The 23,447-nt window shown below is 43.4% G+C and overlaps 2 protein-coding genes across 6 annotated transcripts in view; both read left to right on the forward strand.

Moving 5' to 3' along the window:
* Positions 1–365: 365 nt before the first annotated feature.
* LIN7C (lin-7 homolog C, crumbs cell polarity complex component) lies at positions 366–13,207 on the forward strand. The gene is made up of 5 exons (XM_059848383.1): positions 366–523; positions 5,455–5,573; positions 6,645–6,716; positions 7,048–7,257; positions 9,732–13,207. The coding sequence occupies exons 1-5, from the start codon at positions 487–489 to the stop codon at positions 9,885–9,887; spliced, it is 594 nt and encodes a 197-aa protein (XP_059704366.1). The 5' UTR covers positions 366–486; the 3' UTR covers positions 9,888–13,207.
* Positions 13,208–19,577: 6,370 nt separating this feature from the next.
* LGR4 (leucine rich repeat containing G protein-coupled receptor 4) overlaps positions 19,578–23,447 on the forward strand; it is a 102,574-nt gene continuing 98,704 nt past the window's right edge. For 4 of the 5 annotated variants that reach the window (XM_059848385.1, XM_059848384.1, XM_059848386.1 and 1 more), the window contains exon 1: positions 20,801–21,373. In XM_059848385.1, coding sequence (XP_059704368.1) covers positions 21,189–21,373 — 185 coding nt within the window. In that variant the 5' untranslated portion in view covers positions 20,801–21,188. Of the gene's footprint in view, positions 19,597–20,800; positions 21,374–23,447 lie in introns of those variants that run through there. The other variant, XM_059848388.1, reaches the window with a different exon arrangement.

Below are 23,447 nucleotides of genomic sequence, written 5' to 3' on the forward strand. Positions count from 1 at the left end.
GAGAACATTTCTCTCTATATAAGTCTGTATATTTAACATTATTTTCATATTTAAATCCCATCTCCAGGGGCAGGCCAGGCGCACAGAAGGATCTGCCCTCGCAGTGTGGTGTTGTGTCAATAATCCTCAGTCACGCTAAAGCATGGGGAACAAAATGGAGGACATTTTCCACTGAAATTCCCATCAGGATCTGCGCATCGCACAGTCCAGACGAATAACGTCCAGGTACACTGGCGGGCAGTCAGGCAGCTGTCGGCCCCTGCCGGGAGCCGTGCCGGCCCGCCCGGCCGGGCAGCGGGCTCGGGCAGGGGGCTGGCACGGCCGGGCAGCGGGACTCGCACCGCCGGTGCCTCCGAGCGCAGCCGGGCCGGCACTAGCAGCTTACCCGCCCCTCACGGGCCTCGGCCCCTCGGCCGCCGCCACGGCCGGGCCGCCTCGCCCTTTCTGGCGGCGCCGCGTCACTTCCGCCGGGCCGGGCAGGACGAGATGGCGGCGCTGGGAGAGCCGGTGCGGCTGGAGCGAGGTGAGCGCGGCCGCGGCCCCCACGGGCGCTCCTCCGCTCTCTGCTCGGGCGGGCGGCGGCAGCAGCAGCAGCAGTGGAGTCCCTGGCCTGGTCCGGGGCCGCGGGGCGGCGGCAGTAGTGGCTGTGCCGCCCTCGCGGCCTGCCGCAGGAGCTCATCCGCTGCTCTCCGCTGGGCGCAGCCGCGGCTTATTCGAACATCTGATGGGATTTGAGCAGAGTGCCGTCGCTTCTGGCTCTTGGAAGCGTTTCGGTGGGGCCGACCTGTTGGGCTTTGCTTTGTGCAGCCCCCGGAGGTTTTTTCTCCCTTTCGGTTTGCGGCTGAGCTTCTATGGGGGCACTCGCTTGCGGCCTTCTGTAGCTGTGTCTGCTCTGCCTTCGCTGCTGTGAACACTTCAGCCTGCTCTTACTCAGCCTGCTGTCTCTCGGTTTCTGCTTCTCTCATGGGAAAACTTCATCTTGAGCACAGCAGAATTCTTAGAGTTCTGAGTTCAGTTGGTTAGCTGTGTGTTAGGAATAATAATTTACTTCTTTTGTAGAAAACAAATGACACATGCAGGGTTTCTGCTACATTTGTTCATGATTGTCTTGTTACCCTCTCATATTTATTTTCACCCCATTTTTCTAGTTTTGTATTGTTCATACAGGCGCTGTGTAACTGAAATTAAGAGCAAAACAGATAAAGTATAGAACCTAGTTGGGTATTTTTGTGTAGTATGTTTGTGAGATTTATCCACGGTTTTTAAGAAACAATTACAAATTTCCTTCAATGTGATGATCTGGTACTGTGTAACACCCACAGAAGCTTTTATAACAATATAGATGATTGGTTTGTTGGTATGGATTTAGGACAGTAGGGACTGGAAAATGAAATTTACATGGGAAATTATTCATGATAATTAGAAATCATGTTTTTGAAAAGGAAAACAGGTGATGTAGAGGTCATCGATGGCTCTGACTTTCCCCCTACCATTCCCACTAGCACTACCACTTTTGCTCTTGGTGCTAGATGTATTTTTGTAGGTGTATAACACACTGTACATACCCACTTTATTTTTCTGATGCTATCGTGTTACCTGCTGAGGAGCTCAGTTTTTCTTTTGTTGCCAGCCCTGCTTCCCATTCCACCCAAGAACTCCTTGTACTGTGTGAGTTGGCTTGTAAATAGTGAATTATGTAAGGTCTCTGCTTCACACAGCTTATCTACTCTCTCTACTCAAAGCTTGTTAATTAAGGCAGCTGCTTCAGCAGTGGATTAGTTGTGCTTGGGAGGTCAGCAGATTTAAGGCTCAGGTCCCATCCTTCCGCTCATTACCCTGCCACTATGCTCTGTCCCTGAAAACAAACAGATCTCTGCACAGTTACTTCAGGATCAGTGAAACAAAGGAGCTGTTTGGTCTTCAGGCATATTGGTCTTTTTAAGGAAAGAAGAAAAAGAGAGCCCTTTATAATGGACCTACAAAAGCAAGAGGCTTATTTACAGAAATAGGTAACTGTAATTGTGTGGGGTCGACTGCACTTAACCTGATGATGAGTCATAATTAGCTTGAAAGTGACAGTCACTACTGTAGTTGGCCTATAGCAGAAGAAAAGAGAGAATACTGTAGAAATGAGCTGATTTTAAATCAGTACCTTAGCCTTACCACGAGGACAACTGGAAATTCTTGTACGCCACCTCCCAAAGTTACCAGAGGGCAGGAACGAAACCACAGTTAACAATTCAGTTCTTACAGTTTAGTGGTGGTGTGCTAACTCTGCACACAGCTCAGGAATCTAGAATGCTTGCACATAAGCAGTGGAGGTGATTAATCAGGAGTATCTGTGAGGATGCTGTGTTTTTTCTCTTTCTGTGTTTTGGTCACACATGCCATCTTGTTGGTTTTACCCCTACCACATTCTTTTAGTTTAAATGTTTTTTTTTCAGGATTTCAATCTAGTGATCCCAAAAAATGATTTGTGAAGAGCGGGCAGTGTGGTATAAAAAGGAAGAAAAGGTGAAAAGAAAAGTAAATTTTTCATTATGTATGGATTCTTTTTTGTAGTTAGTTTTATGGTTTGGGTTTTTTAAATTATCCATCTCTGGAGCTACATCAGTGTCGATCCTTGTTGAAATCCATCACTGGACCACTTGTGTACTATTCATTTTGATCTCTGGTGCTGAACAGTTGGCTAAGCTATGGTGCTATATTGTGAGGAGGACAGCTTTCAGCTGATCATGTTCCAGCTAATCATTCAGGAGGAAGGAAATTGCCTCAACATAGGAGTCAACAAGCTTTTCTTGAAAAATGAAAGAAGTGTGTTTTGCCCCTTATTCCCAGCAAAGCTCTTTTACCTAAGGCAGTATTGCTGGGATAGATTAATCAGGAGTATCTGTGAGGATGCTGTGTTTTTTCTCTTTCTGTGTTTTGGTCACTTTTGACTTGTGGTGCCCAGTGCAGTTCAGTAGAAGATAGCTGCGCTCAGTTGCACTTCCACACTGGTATAATGGGATCCTCTCAATAACATACAGCAGAACAGCTGCTGGGAGCAAAGTGTCCTGCTGATGGAATGTATTGTCTCTATCTACCTGAGAAACAACTGTGGTGTGATTGGTAATTTATTGAGTAGTGAGGATCTGACTCTCATGCTGTGTCTGACTGCTCTGAGTTTTTACTTTATAGCAGTAGTTTGGTCCTTTGATCTGAAAACACTTTTCTATTGAAGTGTGTGTCCTCTGCTTTAGTTTCATCGAAAATGAATTCAGTTTAGTGTATCCCAATCACTCTCTGAAAAGCTGATTCTGTGTTCTTAGTCTGTAGTTAATGAAAGACACAGCTGGTTCCCAGACAAACCCATTTTACCTTAGGGTAAAAAGCGCTGTGTCATTAAATGTTTAGTCTGTTCAAAGATAGAGGTAGGAAGCATATCTAACTTAATGACAAAACATGAAGGTGGAAAAAATAAATTATCACTTGGCATTCTGGTGTCTTCATTTCTATAGCTACTCCTTGTATCAGTATATTGTGTCTGAAGTTTCTTGCAGAATCCTAATCAAACTGATAGCAAGTTTGCACACCTTACATCTTAATGTGGCTCATAGACCATAGGCTCAGGAATGGCTACATGTGCGTGTAATAATCATTTGTCTGAAAACATCTGCAGGTATTGAAATGATAGTGGTGTTGTAGTTGATAGATTTGCCAGAGGTTTGTCATTAATATGTCGAGTGCTGTCAGGTTGGAAGTGCTGCTGTTTCCATTTGATCATAGCTCTTCAAGTTGATCAGTGGGCTACTTGAAGAATTAATAAGTGCTATGTTAATCAGTGCTGCTGGTGCTGAACACAGGGGTTACTAAGAATGTTGGTGATTTTGCATCATCTAGAATGTCTTTAATTTCACCAACTGTTGTGGATTTCAAATGAATTATAAAATATATATTGGGAAATAAGCTTAAAATGTGGGGTTTTTTTTTCATTTTGCAGTTGTACAAATAGTGACTGTGAAAAATGTGTTCTCTGTAGAACATGGGATTATTAGTAGCTCATTTAGGTTTTGATATTGCATTGCTCTAGATAGCTGATGCATATAAAGCTTGGAAATGCTTGCCAGAAAGCACCAAGTTCTCATGGCACATGGAAATATATGGACATGATCAGAAATAATTTGAGTCTTGGGGCTGTGGTACTTGAGTGTTTTTCCATGAAGGATTTGTTTCCAGTGCAAGGATGACCAGTCTGTGTGATTCAGGTTTGCCTTGTTCACAAAACTGCATGACCTGTGTTTGTCTGATAATTCATGTCATGGCCAGAGCACTGCTGTGGGCTGTCCTGCTGCTGCACTTCACCCTGATTTCAGAACCTGCAGCCTGCTACCTTCTCATCCTGTTACAGAAGTGTTCTCTGTTTACACTCCTGTTTTAAGGGTTCATGGCTTTTGCTTATCCTCTGTGCTGCTGTGATACCATTGAGTAGGTGTGCATTCACATAAAAATGAGAGGTTAATTACAGAAAAAAGGAAGTAATGCCTTTGGGACTAGCAGTGTTCCAGACTTCACCTGTTCTAAAATTATCTGTGCCTAATTTTATATAGTAAATTAATCACTGCTTTTTTGTCTTTGTGATAATGAAAGTAATTCTTTCAGTCTGCTTTTCTAAGACTGTTCTAGTTCTGTTCAAGGACTTCTGTGTTTTCAGAATAATCACTAATGTAACAGTTTGGAAGTACAAGTGAAGGATGTGAATGTATTCTGCTCTTCTGGTGCTGCCAAGAGAATGTCATATTGCATTTGGTGCCTGTCTTGAGTCATTCTGGTCTGGAGTCAAATCCCTTGTGGAGTGCATTACACAGAGCAGCATTTATTAGAAAATGGACAATGCAAACTCTTAGGAACAAATATCAAGGAACTGAAAGAGGTTTGGGGTTCAGGATTCTAGACTATGGAGATATTGTCTCTCAGCTGAGAATATAAAAAGGAGTTGTGCTGGTTTTATAAGCACTTGAGGAGGGAAAAGAAATAGGCCAGGTAGTTTTCATTCTTCTATGGGCAGTATTGAGTATACCTTATTGAACTAATTTTTGAATATTTGTTAATATTATAGCTAGTGTTAACAAAATGCCATCCATAGAGTATTATGAAGTGTACACTTCGAATACTTTAATACATATACCAATATTTCAGTCCTTTGAGGAAAAATTGGATTGTCTTTGCAATATGCATATGTCAGTGATAGCTCTAGCTATGTTACAAGGCTGTTGTTGTGGCTGATCTATAACAGGCTGGAAGAAGTGTTTTATTGTAGCCTTTTGTAAAGACATGGTTTTATGGGTAACAAAACTTAAAGCATAGTTTTTAAGTGTATGCACACTCACAGACTGCTCCCTTAACTTAATTGAAAAAAAATACCTTGAAGTTCCTCAGACATTACTCATTACTAGTGCTTTATTTTTTTCATAGACATCTGCAGAGCAATTGAATTGCTGGAAAAGTTACAAAGAAGTGGAGAAGTGCCACCACAAAAGCTACAGGCATTGCAAAGGGTTCTGCAGAGTGAATTCTGTAATGCTGTAAGAGAGGTAAGTTAACTTGATGTAACAGTTACCTTCAAAGACCATTATCATTACTTTTTTCTTCTTGTGCTCACTGCAGTAAGCTGATTTTGAACTTCATAAAGCAGCATTTAATTTACAGAGCTTAACAGAACAAGCCTTATTTTTAAGTAATTTCAAAATAAAATAATTTGGGACGCCATAGATGTATAAAATAATGGTTTAGTAGCACTTCTTAAAGGTTGTTTTGAGAGTCTGTCCTTACTGGCAGCTAACAGAATATTTTCTAGTTGGTATGTAAGAATAGACTAAGTACCAATTGCCTGTGTAAGACAAAGTACCAAATGTTATTTTTAAGCCAAATCCACACCATCTTTAGGTGTAGTCTTGTGCCACCTCATCTTCATCCCAAGTATTGTTTTGGAGACTTTTAGGTGATTGGATGTGCCTTGCTATTGCTGTTGCTTATGTTAATAATGATGATAACAGCTGGAATGATTTTTCAAAACCTGTTTCTAGACACAGGTGTCATCTTGATGTTTTTATGCCATTGAGGACGCTGTACTTGTTGCTCAGCAAGCACAAATGGTTGGCAGGGAGATGAGATGTGGGTTAGCCTGCAGTGGAAGCACTTCCTTAGCATTAGTATTCTTATTGTCTCTGTGTTTTCAATCCTTTTTTTTGGCTAAGATACTCAGTTGCTAAAGTTGAAGGAAAATTTGGGAGCTTTTGGGGATGGATGGGTTGTCAGCAAAGCCTTGAAGAGCTGTCCTGAAGTGTTTTTGTGTGCATCCGTGTGAACAATTCCAGCTTGAATCAAGCAAGAGAAAAATACCTGAAGTGAGGCGTGGCAGCCCAGCCATGAGCATTCCCCAAGTCCTGGTGGGGTCTGAGTCCTGTGCAAGGAAGGAAGCTTTAGGCTGAGAGTTGTTTCTTCAGAGAGTGTTAGATGGCCTGTTCTTGTTGTGAGTCGGAGAGTAACATTAGAGGTGTGTACTTTTAATGTACACAATTTAGAGCTGCACCTGATATTTTGTTACATTACCTAAGCAGGAAAATATCTGTTGTAGTCATACTGAAACTGTTTTGTCTCTAAAGGTGTATGAACATGTGTATGAAACTGTGGATATCAGCAGTAGCCCTGAAGTCAGAGCCAATGCAACAGCAAAGGTAAAAGCCAAACCATAACTTGCAAAAAATACAGTAGTTCATTACTTCAAAAGCAGAAGATTATATAAAATTTAGAAGGCTCTTATCTGGATGTCAAATAAAATGGATAAGCTTAACAGGTTATTAAAAGGTATAACAAGATTTGTGATTTTTAAATTTCTTCAATTTCAATTTTATTCTTGGAGTTATGAATTTTTCATGCTGGTGTTGGTAGGTAGGGAATTGTCTCATTTGTCTTTGAGATAAAATACATTTTCAGCCTGCTCACTGTGTCTAGCTCAAGAGACTGTATTTAATTTCCTATAAATGAAAATAATCTTGTTTCTCACAGGCCACAGTAGCTGCATTTGCTGCTAGTGAAGGTCATTCTCATCCCAGAGTGGTTGAACTACCCAAAACAGAAGAAGGCCTTGGCTTTAACATTATGGGAGGCAAAGAACAAAATTCTCCAATTTATATCTCTCGGATTATCCCTGGAGGCATAGCTGACAGACATGGAGGCCTGAAACGTGGAGACCAGCTGCTTTCTGTAAACGGAGTGGTAGGAGCTGCTTTTCTTTTTATGTAGCAGTGGCTGCTTGTTTCCACTTGAGGGGGCACAGACAACACGTGGCACAAGCTCCTTGTTCTTCTGATCTTGGCAAAAGACTCTTTGTCCTCCCAAAACAAACTTGCTTAGGTTTCTGTAGAGTTGTGTGCATTGAGAGTTTTAGGATTGTGTTTTGGCTATCTGTCTCAAAAAGGAACTGTACTATTTATATCAGTATTTCAGATTCTGAGGGGTTGTATAAATATAGTCAGAGAATTTTGTAAAATACAAACTGCGTTTTTAATCCAAGTTTCATGATGCAGATTTCTACTAATAGAGTTTTCTGCACCTTCTAAGGTAAGTAGTAAATTATGCTATGTTGTTTTTGGCTGACCAGATTCTCATTTTTCCCATAGTAAAAAAGCTACTGCATGATGAAAGGTGTAATGAGATGGGACTACAAGGTGGTGTTACCTTGTATGGCATTTTTTTCCCTTCCGCTTAACTATACTGGGCTTCAGAAGCAAGCTTTTTACTGTATTTTGAGAATTGTGTGTCAAAAGTGCTAATGTGAATTTTTTTTTTTTTTACTAAGTATCCTCTTCTGAAGAATCAACAATATAAAAAGCAAAAGGGAGGCTGGAAAGGAAAGGTTATGGGCAGGCTTTGACTTGAGACAGCTTTCAGTCAAATGCATGTAAATATCTCCCAAACACTTGCTTTTATTTACAGAGAGGCCCTATGCAGGCTTAAAATTAATATTCTTATTACATCTGTAAGCCAAGTTTTATTTTAAGACTGAGGGTCAAACTGGATTCTTGACTCTTGAAAGGAATAGTGACTGGGTACAGGTCCTGGATGTCTGTACTCTAGGAACTCTTGGCTGGCACAGATCTCTGATGTGCCTGGCTCCTGTGTTACCTGGTAGTCCAGCTGTCCTCTTCAAGAGGCATGAGAGAAATCAGCTGTACTGATGCAACTGTGCTTGCCTTTGCCTTCTGTTACTGGGGAACATCTTGGCACTGGCGCCAAACTGTTCTCAGCTGAGTCCTTCCTCACCCACAGACTCTCTTAAGGACAGCAAAACCACCACTCCCCCCAAAACTGAGCCTGATCATCAGGCAGCTGGTACAGCTAACAATGGCTTTCTGCATGCGTGCACATGTATAAATATATATATAGAGCCCTTGTAACAATACTGCAAGTGCATAAATTGCTGTTAAAAATGCTACTGTAGTCAGAAAATCCTTGTCATCTGATATTTACAGGTGGAATCCTGTCATCATAATACATGGCAGGCATTTTCTTGTGATTGTAATTTGTACTTCAATAATAATAATAATAGAAAATGCCACTGCCAAGACTGCAGGGAATATGACTGAAAAACAAGTTCATATTTTTTTTCAGGTGGGGATCTTTAGTGTACTCCAGAATTGAGGTGTTTTCATAGAATTAAACAGAGCTCTACAAACCTTTTATTACAATTTTAAACAGTTAAGCCTACACATCCACTTGAATAACAAAAATGAAAACATTCAGATGTATGTGGTTGTCTAAGTCTGGTAGAAGAGAAATTACTTGGGTTTTTTTTTAACTGTTGTTTTTCTTTCTGTAAGTAACTTTATAGTAGTGGGGAAACCCTCCAATCAACAGGTTCTAGCTTCTAATAGCACCAGTGGGAGGTGGGCTTGTAGTAGTCCTGTCATTGTGTTTCAAGTTTGGTAGGAAGAAGTGTTGCTGATAAAATATATGCCGTGCAGGAATGTATTGGATGCCAATACATTTTGAGAAGCGTTGCTTAAAAATTGTAATGAGATGAAATCTAATACAATTCTAAGAAATTCTGAGAGTTGGTATAGGGAAGCATTTTTATTGTGGTCTTCCTGGGTTGGGTCAGGCTATTGATAATGAGTTTAGAGGAAAATGGTGTGGCTTTGCTAAGAGACATGTGGAGCATCACTGAGATAAGCAACACACTGCATGTTAGTTGCTCCATTGCAAGCGGCCAGCATGCATTGTTCTGCCTTGTTGTGATGCGAGGTAACACCAAGAAGGCAGTTATCTTGCAGTTGGCTGTGTCAGTTTATTAAGCAAATTGAGGGCAACTGCTAAATTTAAAATGTGTTCAAAAGAAGAAAAATAATATTAAATTTAAAGTAAGTATTCTCCTGAAGCTTTTGGTTTTTGAGTGTAATTTCATAATTGACTAAGGTTATCATTGCAGGATTTAATTGTTCAGCATAAATGTAAAGATTTTTGCACTATTCTTTTGCTAATACTAATTAGCATTTTTATCATCACCTCACTTGGCTTGTTTAAATGTAAGTCCTGAAATTGCATTACATTGTCCTTATGCAGTCTTGAAAATAGAGTACATATAAATAAATACATCAATATAATTGCTTCTACTTAGAATTGTACAAAAAATGTAAAGATCAGTTTTCAGTGTGTGTCTTTACTAATGCTAGCTGGTTTATACTTCACAGAGCGTGGAAGGGGAGCACCATGAGAAGGCAGTGGAACTGCTGAAGGCAGCTCAAGGGAAGGTTAAATTAGTTGTGCGATACACACCAAAAGTCCTGGAAGAAATGGAGTCAAGGTTTGAAAAGATGAGGTCAGCAAAACGAAGGCAGCAAAATTAACACTGTGTGCAATAATTTAAAGAGAAAATATATATTCCTTTTGCATTTTGTAGTTTCTTTGTGACTCACTTGATCCAATGCCTGTCATAAGACCCTGTCCTTCTCATAGAATTGTGGAACAGTTGAAGTTGGAGGGACTGGATCTAGTCTATGTCCCACTGCCCAGCTGAGAGTAAGGCCAGCTGGAGCGGGTTGTTCAGGAGTGTGATAAGCTGAGTTATTTAATATCTCTTGAGGATGGAGACTCCAGAAGATGTCTGGGCAGTCTGTTCTAGTGTTTTGCTCTCCCATACACTATGAGGATCCATTCCTATGTTTAAGTAGAGCTTCTGTTATTTCCACTTGTGGTCATTTACTGTTGTCCTTCACTAGTTTTACTGGGAAGAGTTAGGCTCTTCCTTCACTCCTCTCTCTCAGGCATTGACACAGGCTGGTGAGATCACCTGAGAGCCCTCTCTTCTCCAGGTGAGAGAGACAATCCCAGCTTTCCCAAGTTCTCCTTGTCTGTAAGATACTCCAGTCACTTAACCACCTTTGTGGCCCTTAACTGGATTCACTCTTGTGTGCCCATTTCTGTGTTGGACTGGGGAGCCGAAAGCTGGACCCAGCACTTCAGTTGTGTCTCAGGAGGACTGAGCAGAGGAAAGAGTCCCCTCCCTCAGCTTGCTGGCAGTGTTCCTTCAGTGCAGACCAGGGCACTGTGGGGTTTCTTTGCTGCAGGGGCCCGTGGTAGCTCGTGGCTCACTGCTGTTCTCTGCAAGGCTGCTCTGCAGCTGCTCAGTCCTCAGTCTGTGCTGGCGGACAGGGTTATTCCCCCTGTGTAGGACTTTGCACTTTTATTTGTTGACCTTTGTGACTCTTGTTTGCCCATTTCTCCAGCTTGCTGAGTCCCATTGAGAGGTTGGCTGAGAGTGATCTGTGCCAGCCCCTGGGCTGATACTAAAAAAACCTGCAGGAGTGTGGCTCAGCGGGGCCCTGTCTGCACTGTTGCTGACTGGCACCCTGCAGGACACTTGGCCACTGAGCACAACAATCCTCAGCACCTCAGCCAGTTTCAGAATGTCTGCAGTCTCCTTGTGCCCCACAGGTTAGGAGGAATATGTAGGTTTAGAATGGCCTGAAATGTCCTGGGGAAGCATATGTGGTGATACTTCTCTTGGCTTTTTTGGTAAGTCTTGTCAGACTTTTAAGTGACTAAGTGAATTTACAGATTTTTTTCAAAGGCATTTAATAAGACATAGTTGTACAATCAGCATCCTTTTTTTCCTGCCTTCTTTTGACTTTACTTAGCTTAGAATCTGTTGGGGGTTTTGCTAACTGGTTTTTTAAAAGAAGAAGATTCTTATGTAGCAGTATTTTGTCACTTTTCTTAGGGATATGTTGTATGTCAACTACAAAATGTAATCACAATCTACTGTGTAGCTGATACCAGATTTTGTAATGGTTTTGGTAAGTACATTGTTTATACACTTCTGCTAAATTATAATTCACTACTCTGAAAATTGTATTACCTCTCCTGTAAATAATTTACAGTTGGTGTTCTTATATAATGATGTTGTAATAGCCAACATTTACAAATTTGCAACAATCATGACTGTAATTTACATTATTTTGTACTAATTTTAAAGCAGTTATGGGGGAAAACATGATTGCTGTTTGCAGTTCTGGATTGACTCTCTAGATGTATTTTTATATTGAGAAGCAGAAGATATGTAAATGCAGTGCAAAAGAAGTCCAGATATTCCCCTGACTTTCTGCTGTGTAAAAGAATTAATTCATCTTAATTGTCATACCATTCTTGTCTCTCTGTCTTTTATTGTAGTCTTACTTCCATATTGAATGTATTGGTTCTGGAATTAGTACCTAAATTACTGATTGTTATTGAGTCTTATATGCCAGGTTACTGTGACAGGTGAACTTACCTGGGGTTTTAGTACTGACTGCTTCTGACTTGGGGGATTCTTCTTTGTACTGCAGAAGTACTACATCAGAACTGCTCAATAAGGACATCTCCATCTGTGGACAATTACTGTTTAAGCTCATGGGTTCTTGATGGTGCCATGGGTTTTGTGTACCATTTGGAACATTTCGAGACAGAGATCCACTTTTTGGAATCTACCAGGTTTGATGCTGTACTTGTGTAGTTTAGGTTCTGGGTTTGGGTTTATTTAGGTCTTTAAGCTACCCCTTTTGAAGAGTTAACTTTATTGTCTACTGGGTGTCAGTTCACTTGTATGGCAGCCATGAGTACATCCTAATTGACTGTTAGTAATTTGATTTTTAGAGGCTGAAACTGAGAAGTGCAGTTCTTGCTAGTTGGCTAATCCCTAGTCTTATTTCACATGAAGCAATATATGAAAGAAAGGAAAATATTAGTAATCTAAGAATGACAGCTTGAAGCTTGTGCTTTGTCAGTTGATCTATTTGAAAAAAAAATGTGGTTGCTATGGGCAAGTGAGAAATGTGATTGCTTTTTGCATGTTTGTAAGCATGGTAAGCCTGGAAAGAGACTTTTGGGAGATACTGGTAATTTGAAAATGCAGTATAAATATTTATCAGTTAGGTGACACTGAGCACTGAATTGCATGGTTGATTTTATGTCATAGGCCTCTTTCTAAAGGCCTCATGTTGCTGATACAACCATGTTGTTGAATTGTATATTTTTATGGAACAACTAATGTTTAAAGTATTGAGACCAAAATCACTCACTAGACCAATTGTGGATGTGTTTTAATTTAATTAATTAGTAGAGATATGTTTTAGAGCCATATATAAATATATATATTACAGAAAGGTATGGATACAAGATAGGAATGTTCATTTTACAAACCATGTCCCTTGTATTACTGAACAAGGTGTGTTTTGTTACTCTAATGAAATATTTACTTCACTGCAACTAGAGCTGCTAAATGCAGTAGCATTTTCATTCTGAATTGTAGCATTTGGTTCTGGTTTGGCAACTGCTACAAAATGTGGAGAGGTGTACCCTGGGTATATAAATAGTATGTGTAGAGTTTGATAAAATGTTTATAAATTGCAGTAACAAAAAAAAAAATAAAAGCCAACTAATTAATATTCATCTTTGCTACAAGAGCCCTTTATTCATAAGGAAAGGGTTGATTAAAATACTCCTAGAAACTTGATCTCTGTTACTACTGAGCAGTGCCTGTACTGTGTTAATCTGCAGTCCCTACACACTTCTCATACATGGTTTTACCAACATATTAAGAGCTATCATTTCTGCAAGTGACTTCTGCATCTGTTGCTGCTGTGAAGGATCTTTGCATTTTACAACAGAAAAATAAAAATTCAGTCTCACACCATTGTTTTTGTGTGTTTTTCTTCTGATTTTCCACTTTGAGTCCAGGTTCCAGACTGCTTTAATTGGCTGTTTATAGTCTCTAGGGCATAACATAAATGCCTGGGGGTGTGTGGGCATCCAAAGAGAGAAACTTTAAATCTCTGCTTCGTTTGTCTCCTGGTGGCTTTTGAATCGTTCCTTTTTTACCCAGTGTTTGGTGATTTGCTGGGGAAAAAGAGTGCTATAAAGCATTTGTGATAGTTGGAACCTTTTGCATTTTTGAGAAGTCAGCTACATAAAGCTGCATATTATTCTGAATCAGATATTACCTTTTAGTTGTTTGAATCAAGTGTCTCATTCTGAATCAGATGTTTTGATTGTTGGAATCAAGTATCTGTAAAGTAATGAGAAAGTGAATTTCTGTAAGTCCTTCAAAGGAGAGTTTGTAAGGTTTTTGGTTAAATTTTTCAAGAGTTATGAACTGGAATTAACATAGAGAAAATGCTTCAGTTTTGAATGTAAAACAAGTTGGGGTTTTGAGGATTTTTTTTCAAATTTAAATAGGCTGGACTGTGAATTGAAAATACACAGAGAAATGTTATGTGAACATTTCATGTAGATGATAGGAAATAAAAACACATTTTCAGTTTTATTTAAAAACCAAATAGTTACCGTCCCCTGTCTTATGACAGTGAAGTCAAAAAGCAATGCTCAATTTGAATTAGTAGAAGGAAAGGGTGGTAAGTAAACACTGGAATTCCAGGGAAATGGTGGATAAGGTGCAGTTTGTGTTTCTGTGATTTTTGTCTTCTGAAATCCTGGTGAGAAGCTGGTTTGAGAGGTAAATCTGGGCTGCAGTGTTCACTTTTACAGAAGAATTGTCCAAAATCTGGAGAGTTGTAAGCACAGAGATTGTAGTGGTTGGGAGTGGGGCTGTGGCTGAACCCCAGTGGCTCCAGCTGTGCAGGACAGGTGAATGCTATGGAAGGTAAAGGGCCATGGAGTGCCTAGGGGTGCTGAGCAGTCACACAGGGAGCAGAGGGCACACAGGTGCAGGGCAGCAACAGGAGGGCATAAAAGGCTGGGCTGAGGGACAGGAAGGGCAGAGCTTGCAGCCTCCTGAAGAGGTATGGTGTTATTCTGCAGAGTAGGTCTTACTCAGGTGTTACTCTTGCAGCCTCCTGAGGAGGTAAGGTGTTGCTATGTGTGGGTTGGAGCTTGGTGAAATGGTGTGATGGTGCTCTGTGTGACATGTGCTGTGACAGTCTGAGATTCAGCAGTGGGCCTTGGGATGAAATTGGTTGCTAGTTCCAATCATTAAAAATAAACTATAAAATTAAAATTAAGTTAGAAATAATTTGAAGCTTTGTTTTACTGTTTCCTGTTGCTTTAGAGACATGTCAGGTTTTGAGTGACAAAATCATGAAAAGTAAAACAAGCTCTGTATTGCTCACCTTTGTTGGCTTTAATTGTGTGGTTGTTTGGGATTTTTGGGGGCAGGGGTGAGTAAATTGGGCATTTTATTGGTAACCAAAGGTTTAAAATAAGTCTGCACAGGCACATGCTAACAATTTCTTTCCCACTCCTCAAAAATAAAAATCCTTCCCCAGTGCAGCTGTGCCTCTGCCCCTCAGGTAGGAGGAGTGCCACCAGGGCACTGGTGGAAGGTGTCTCTGTTCCTGCCCATGGCAGAGGATGGAACTGGATGAGCTGTAAGGTTCCTTCCAACCCAAACCATCCCATGGTCAGGCTGCCCACTGCTGCTCTGGGTTGGCTTGGGGTGGGAAGCAGGGGAAGGTGTCTGAGAAACAGGGACTTGAGGCTTCCTGCCTTCTTCCTGCTTTCATAGAGCAAGACTGACATGTTTGGTGCTGTCTGCTTACAGTGGAGTGCCTCTAGAATCTGCAAAATCCAAATTTAAACCTGTTATTTGATTGCAAAAACTTTCTAGCTAGAAAACAGACTGACATGACTATTGGATTAAACCCTGAATTTAATTTCCAGTAGTTTTGTCTTAAGTTGCTTTTTAATTCCTGTATAGGTACCTGATTTCAGCTGATGACTCAGAGTGACAAGATAAAATTAATTTGTTGTGATGCTGTTACCGTGACCCTCTTTATTCAAGGGGAACACATGGTACTGGAGAAACTCCAGAGTGAATGCGAGACAGCAGAAGACCTGACACATCTAGGCTGAAAAAACTCCAACAACAAAAAAGAAAAAAGTAATAAAAATAACAACCCTACACACCCACTTCTTGAGCTGTCTTCTCTTTTGGCTTTGCTCTATCCAATTTACAGGAGGCTGCAATAAGCTGCCTGCAGTCATTCTCTTTTATCTGTGGTACAACATCTCATTTCTACTGGCAGCCCAGCTTGCTGCATTTCAGCGGCATCTTTGGGAATAATGCAGAAAAGGCTACAATCAGCAGGCCAAACTGCAAAACACTTTCTGCTGTGGATCATCTAGGTAACGCATACACAGAGACGGGTGGTAGAGACACTCTACCATTGGAAGTTAAACATTGTTTGCATAGAAAAGTGTAATATTTATTTATAAGCAATTTTTAAATTTTCTCTTAGGTTTCTGTTCAACTTGTATATTTTTTCCTTCAATCTACATGTGCTGTTTCTAAACTGGATTTTAGTGGTCTTGCTTGTCCTCGTTAGTTTTTCTTGTTTTACAGAGGCATGAAGTAGATATTGGGGAACAAATTTTCTGGGCAAATTTTTAACTCTACCAGAATATTTTTTTCCCCCAATCTTTCTGAAGCTTTAAATTGTTTCTGCATTTGTGCTGGACCAAGGTTTGGGTCTTTACCTTCACTTTCTTAAAGCTTTGAACTTGGCTGAGCCTTCCTTTTATCACTTGTTTCCTGAAGTGACTTTCAGTTCTACTTCATCTGAGTAAAAGTTTCAGCTTTTTTTTGTGGCAAGAAGTGTACTTCCATTTTAAAGAGAGCTTGCTTTGTCAGTGCATGTATTCCAGACTGTTCTTTCTCCACACACAGCAGCTCTGTGTCATGTTTTCCAGCATAACTTTGATTTCCTGGTGTCGTGGTTTAACTCCAGCCAAACCCAGCACCCCGCGTAGGCAGAATCCAAGTGCTAATTGAATTTCCCAGCCGCGTGGGGCTCAGTAACAGCAGCAGCAGCTTTTGCACGTGATGCCTCTTTCACAACTTGGATGAATCCTTCAGGTCGATTTCCAGCCCATTGGAGCGTAAAGCTTATTTTTATCACTAGATAGATAAGTTTTAAAGCTGCTCTAAACTGCAGTTTACATCTGCATATTGAACTGGCTCTGGGCAGTCCTTAGGGAGGGGAGCAGCCCTTGGGGCACATCCTGCCACATCAGCATTTCTGATGGAGGATAATTGGGATGTGTGAAATCAGGGGTGAAACAGCTCACCTTGCAAGACTAACACACTGACTGCGTTTTTATCCCAATTTAGAAATGAAAACCTCCATGCAAATCCCAGTTTCTTCTGTAAAGTCTAAGAAATTCTTGCAGGAAAACAAAGTTTTTGTCATGACTGTGATCTTCACATTCCCATTCCCCTGCCATCCTCTCACGGTACAGCTCTAGCAGCAGGAGTTCTGATGCTCCAGTCTACCTTCACTTTGTATTAATTTTTGTGGCTGTGTTTCAGGTTTTAATTTGCATGCTCTTCCACATCGGACTCCCATTCAATCCAAATGAATTCTGAAGTGGGATTTTTGTCAGATGTGGGTACATTGCTGGACAGTTTTGTGGCAATAGAAGAAAAAAAAATCCTATGTCCATACTTTTATATTTTCCCCCTATGTCTTTCAAGCTTTCCTGATGCCTTTTCACCAAATGTCTGACAGAAGTTTCAAAACCCTATGCCTGTACATCAGGCACCAAATCCTGGAGATCTTTTGCAGTTTATGGTGCTTCCCATTTTCCCTGAAGAACAGAGAATAGTTTCTCCACAGCTCAACCAAAATGAGCTACTTTTATCTATTTTTTTTTTTTAATTGACTTGATAGTTTGACCCTCATCTTCTTCACCTGGTTTAAAGCACACCTCAGGATTTTTCTCTCTTTTGCAGGTGATTTGGTTTTGGTTTTTTTTTTTTTTAATTTAATAAGCTAATTGCTGCCTTATGCTGTATTTTGGGGGATGCTTCTTGGGATTTGCGATATTAAGGATTGCTTCAGATCAGATTTTTAAATTATGGTAATTTCAAAATCTGGTATAATTTTTAGTTAAATAGGTGATTTAGTAAAATATGGCCATATTTTTTCAGCTTAAAATATCTTAGCATGTAGATCTTTCCTACAAAAATAAGCCAGCTTCACAGAAATGCTAGGGTTTTATTTTTAAAGGAAAATAGAATCAATAAATGCCTGCAAGCAGGTGTCTGCCTAAGCAGAGGAATGGGAGTTGTTGATGGAGAGAGCAGTGATCCATCAGTACCAGCAAGGGAGAGGCAGAGGCTGAGAAACTAAGGAAAGTATTAATTTGCCAGTATGAGTTCCAGACTAACTGGAAGCAGCAAAGCAGTATTGGCTGGATAAAAAGGTGAAGTGGATTACTCCTGGGACAGGAGTTTCAAATGTGGCTACTTCAGAGACCTGCACTAAGGAAAGAAATCTGAAGTGGTACTGGTAAAAGAAAGAGAAAAATTGAAATCAGGCAAGGATCGAGAGGAAAATCTGGACTATTCCAGTGCTTCAAAGCATGCAGAGAAAAAAAAAAAGAAAAAAAAAAAAACAGCTCTGCTATTCTACTTTACTAGGGCCCTTTTGTCCAGAGAACTTCTGTGTAGGGTACCACTGCTGCTGTACAGAGTAACTCCATGCTACTGTTTGTCTTCCAAAATCCAGGCAGGCACCAAGGGCCATTTCTGCTCCTATTATCTTTGCTTAGTGAAGTGAGACTGTTTGCAGAGTGAGTGCAAGTGCTTTGTTATTTTTCTTTGCCAGTAGTAGAAGAAAAAGGTCACTTTTTCTTATGGGGATTGGTTTGGATCTGTTTTGCTGCAGGAAGTTGAGAGAACTCCTTTGAGGTTTTTTTTCCCCTTCTGCTCTGGTTGCTGCTCCTCCTCTGCTATCCCTGAGCACAGGCACAGAAAGTGACATGACTGCATGATGGCTTTGGCCCTGGTATTTCTTAGAACAACATGGCTTTGACAGAAGCATTTCTCTGCCAAGATCAGCCAGGGAGGACAAAAGATAACCCAGTGTCTTTACTTACTGCAAACATTGGTACTTCTGTAGCACACATGGGTAGCTTCCACTTTGAGAACTTCATATTTCTTACAAGGTACAGGACAAGCACACAGCCTGTTATTAAAGGGACCTTACTTTTTCACAGGTAAGTGATGATGTTCATGTAAAATCAGTGCATCAGGAAAAGGATTCCTAAATGCAAGAAAATAACTATTTTTGCAACTAGATAAAATAACACTTTTAGAAGGGAGTTAAAAGTTGAAAAGTGATGAGGAGAAATGTAGGAGATGGGGGTGGTGGTGGTGACTGGAGGATCTGTATTCCTAGGGTCCTCACTGTGCACTATACTTTCCTGGGCACAGATGATTTTAAATCTTCAGGTCCCCCATTGACATGCCTGATTTTTAATTTTCACCAAGTGACCATTTTTTAAGCAAAGACTTTTTGCTTTTTTTCCCTCACCTCAGTCAGCTCGAGAAAGATGTGATTAGCACACACCTCAGCCCTGCAGAGGGTGTCCTCTGGGATGTCACAGGCAGCCCATGGAAGGTGAAGTGTAAGGGATGAGCTCCTCAACTCCTGGCTGAGCAGCAGTGCCAGGCCAGGGGTGCTGTGGACACTCTCTCTACTGTGTGATGGGGCCTGCCTCATCCCTGACCTCTCTGCCTTACCACCTATTTGCGGCTTTTCTGGATTTTTCATATGCAATTTCAGGAACTTGAAGTGCCACCAGGCTGTGTGACACCCTTGAACAGGTTCTTCTACTTTGGACTAAGGTTTAGTTACCACTGAAGATCTGCTCCTGCTCTGGGAAGCTGGCAGAGTTCTCTGTGTGGGGTTCAGCCCATTTCTGCTGTGGCAGAGGCAGGTTGTCACCCTCTGAGCCCTGTGTGTGCTTCTGTCATTCACCTGCAGGATGGACAGAAGGGTGTTGTGGGAAATGGACATGTACTGAATGAACCAGCCTGACCCTCTGGAACTAAAGAACGAGGTCGTCTTTGGGGCTAAAAAAACCTGATGATTAAGAAGAAAGAAGAGTTGCTGACAGACAAAGGGGTGTCGACTGAAGTAAAATGACACTTGCAGCTTTTACCAATTAGAATAAGAAAAAGATGTGTGCTGCCTCGTGGACAAAATAGAGCTACCAATCAAGAGATGCGTGGATAAAGCAGAGCAACAAATCAAACAACGTGTGACTGTGTAGACCAAGGTAAGAAGTAAATAACGTTTGGAAGCACAACAAACGGCTTTTGCTTGATTCACATTGAATCTGCAGCTTCCTTTGTCTTCTCTCCTCGGGGTCCCTGCCTAGCTGCTCGGCTCTGCGAGCGTTTGTGGGCTTTTTAGTTTGGGCTTAGCATCCAGCCCAACATGTGAAGCAGGCGCTGTGGCTGTGCACTAGCACAGGAGCCCGTGCCCAGGCCGGGCTTTCTGCAGCCGGCTCTGCTGGCTCAGAGCGGGCCGGCATTGAGACGTCCCATCTGGTTACCCAAGGGCTGCCGTGACATCCTGTCCTGGTTTGGGGTAAATCTGGGAGAAAAGCAGTGATTCGTGCTGATCGTGCGGGGCATGGTGTGTGAGTGAGCAAAACTAATGCCGCAGGCTCATTCCTCGTGGTGGCTGCAGGGTAGAAGCGTCCAAAATAAGGCATTTTAAAAAAAGCTTGATGATGTAGGGCACTAACGACAAGGATAGATAGGGTTTCAGTTTTGTTTAGTGCTCTTTTTAAGGTAGTTGGGAGAAAAGGACGCAGACGGGCACAGGTTGGTTGTGATGTATGAGCTGTACAGAAGCCAGGTACCACGGCAGTGCTTTGCGTGGGAAGGAAACAGTTCTTTGACAGCAAACTGGTTCTGAGGAGAGCTTGTGCTCAGTCACTGCAGCTTTGGGAACAGGAGCGAAAAGTGCTTTTGTGTCCCTGGGGCAGCAGGACGGCATGGCCCCCGTGCTCCTTCCCAGGGCATGGGTGGGCCATGCCCGCTGGAACCCTCCGGTCCCGGACCCCGAGCGGGGCGGCTTCATCTCTTCCCGTGCATTGTTTGGGCCTGGCCGGGGCCGGTGCCTGCCGGCTGCGGGGGGATGCGGGCCCAGGCGCCCGTCCGCTCCTGCCGCGGCAACACTAGGGCTGGAAATGGTGTCCTGAGGTGCCGGGATCCGGCGCTGCCCTGGTTCCCAGGCCGGCCCGACCGCGACTCGGATTTCCGCGGGCCCGGGGGTCCCAGGGGTCCCGGCGCCGTCAGGGAGCGGCCCCGGGCCGGGAGGGCGGGGCTGTCCGCGCCGGGCCCGCCCCTTGTGCCCGTTGGTTGCGGCCCGGCTGTGTTTTGCATATTCCCCACCCCCCTCCGGCTCTGCTCCAATGGGAGAGCGGGTGCGGCCGTCTCATTAGCATACGCACCTTTGCCCTGGGCGCGGAGCCGCCGCGGACGCAGGACCGAGCTCCGGGAGGGGCGGGAGCGGCGCGGAGCCACCGGGGCTGGCTCGCCACCGGCACCGCCACCGGCCCGGCCTCCTCCGAGCGCTGCCTGCGCGGCTGAGATGAGCGGTGGCGAGCAGCGCTGCGGGCTGTGTACGGAGCAGGCGGGCGGCGGAGAGCTGACTTCCCGCTGAGGCAGCCCCGGAGCCGCGCCGGACGGAGGAGCCCCTGTATTTTGATTTTTTTTTTTTTTTTTTTTGTCGTTGTTGTTTTTGGTGGGTTTTTATACGTTTTCCCGGCGGCCGGCCAGGCTCGATAGGCGGAGGGCGCCAGCGCAGAGCCGCAGGCCGAGCCGGGCCGGGCGGGCTGGGCGGCCGGCGGGGTCGGCGATGCGGTGCCTTGCTCTGCTTGGCCTCGTCGCCTGGGGCCTGGGGAGCTGGGCCGGACACAGCGGCGGAGCGTCCCCCCCGCCCTGCCCGGCCCCTTGCAGCTGCGACGGCGACCGCGGCGTGGACTGCTCCGGGCGGGGGCTTGCGGCCGTGCCTGCGGGACTCAGCGCCTTCACACACGCACTGTGAGTCGGGGCGCGGGCCGGGCGGGGCGGGCAGGTAGCCGGGTGGGGAGAGGCACTGGCGGCGGTACCCCCGGCAATTGCGGGTGTGTGCGGATTGCTGCCGTGCGGGTCTAACGCAGCCGGCTCTGGCGCCGCCGCGTTCCCCGGCCGAGCCGCGCTGCGGCCTCCGGGCAGGGCCCGGCGCCGCCGGGGCAGGTGAGCTCGGCAGGGCCTGGGACGGCTCTCCGGGGCCGACGGTAGCCGGCCGAGCCCGAAGGGACCGGCCGTGGAGGTGTAAAGGTTGGGGGGAAGGCGCTCGGAGCCTGCGGCGGTGAAAGGCGAGGCTCGGGCGTTCGGTGGGGCCCGAGTCGATGCCGGTGCCGTCCTGAACCGGGGGGGAGCTGCTGCCTTCGCTCGGGTGTGTATGTGTGCGCGCCTCAGCGTGCGTCCGCGCCCCGGGTCGCCTTTCTCCAAGTTCTTCTCTAGAAACCGGTTGCCATTGCTGGTCAGTTTGCTCACAAAAGTTAGGGCATTTTCAGTCCGAAGAACGCGTAAGTCTGGTTAAATACTTGCCTTCGCTTTTACAAAATCTTCACGATGGTAAAGCACAGGAGAACCTTGGGAAAAAAACAGCATAGCCAAACATCGCAGATTTGTCGAGTTTTGCTCGTGAATGAAGAAAAACTTAAAAAAACCCCAAACATTTTATCCCATATTCTATGATGATGTTGTAAAGCAGGCAGAAACTGGTAGGTCTTGTGTGGCGTTTTGGTAACTTTATTAATAAAATTTTAATTGAGGAATGAGCACGGTTCTGTAGAGACATGACCGGGGAGAGATTTGCAGCTTTCAATACGGTAGCGTTGCTAATCCACAAACCTGTTAAGTTTCACAATAAAACCTGTCAGTCTTGCCCCACTTCTCAGCGCAGATTTCACAGGGTGGAGCAAGGTCTAGTGTGGGCCAGTGGTCAAGTCTGGTATTACTAAAGCTTTGTCGTGTTTACAGCATGTCATACAGCACACTACGGCAAACGATAGTGCGACATTTCAGATCGGTTCTGAATTGCTGTTTTGTCAGAACACAGCAATGGTGTATGCCTTGGAAAATTGCACTTCTTTTGTTTGTTTGCCTACGCTTAATATGCAGAGGAAGTCTGATTCATAGTTACTAGGTGTTTAGTTTACTGAGGAGGTTTCCAATTTCTCCTGCATGTTTGGATTGTTTCTTTTAGTTGTTCAGGCTGGGTGGAGAAAGATTACTGGGGCTTTTTTCTTGTGTACTAGTTGATGAATGGTGGAAGTTGCATCTGGTCTCAGTTGTTATCTGTGCTTAAATATTTTGTTCCTTTTTTGTGCTTATAAGGTGTTAAGTGGGACCTCGATTTGTGGTGTTTTTCCTGTGGCAGGAAAAGTGAGGGTTTTTCTGAGTGTTTGGGGTAGGGAGTTAGATGCTGCCATCATGAACCCTTGGAATTACTGCTAAACAGTCTTCTCTTCGCAGATACAACAGGGAAGTTACACAAATTAATAAGGTGCTTGAAGTCTCTCTGGTAAAAGCTCCATTTTATGGCTCCTACATTGTCTGGCTGTCTTATAAAATGGACTGGTACATCCCTGAGTGTCTGCAACATGACATAAATTGTCTAATGGCCACAAGCTGCCATAGCCAACACCTGTTAGAGATAAAACTGCCGAAGAGTTTAATTTTGTAAGTTTCTCCTTACTGTGCAGCTAAATTTCACACAGCCAGTTGTAAGTTTCTCCTTACTGTGCAGCTAAATTTCACACAGCCAGTTGTAAGTTTCTCCTTGCCCTGCAGGTAAATTTCACACAGGCAATGTGGAACTTATGGCAAAAGTGAGAGTTGGCCTGCACACACTGGAATGTGCTTTGGAATGAGTTTTTGTAGCTTTTGATTTTATGCTTTTTAAGCTTGAGAAGAATCTTTCTTGAACTTGAAGAATCTGGTGCTGTGGCAGTGGAGGATACTCTTGATCCCCGTTTTCATTCAGTTCCTGCTTCCTTATTTACAAAAGGAAGATAATTGATGGCTTCTGAGCTTAACCAGTCTCTCTTGTTAGTGAGGCACTAGA

Source organism: Haemorhous mexicanus, chromosome 6 (genome assembly GCF_027477595.1).
Source record: "Haemorhous mexicanus isolate bHaeMex1 chromosome 6, bHaeMex1.pri, whole genome shotgun sequence".
NCBI classification, from domain to species: Eukaryota; Metazoa; Chordata; class Aves; order Passeriformes; family Fringillidae; genus Haemorhous; species Haemorhous mexicanus.

Excerpts from the sequence above, each read along its gene's own strand:
- LIN7C (XM_059848383.1), top strand. The coding sequence starts at position 487 with ATGGCGGCGCTGGGAGAGCCGGTGCGGCTGGAGCGAG. Across the intron at positions 524-5,454 it reads GCCGGTGCGGCTGGAGCGAG|ACATCTGCAGAGCAATTGAA; the intron begins GTGAGCGCGGCC and ends TTTTTTTCATAG. Across the intron at positions 5,574-6,644 it reads TCTGTAATGCTGTAAGAGAG|GTGTATGAACATGTGTATGA; the intron begins GTAAGTTAACTT and ends TTGTCTCTAAAG.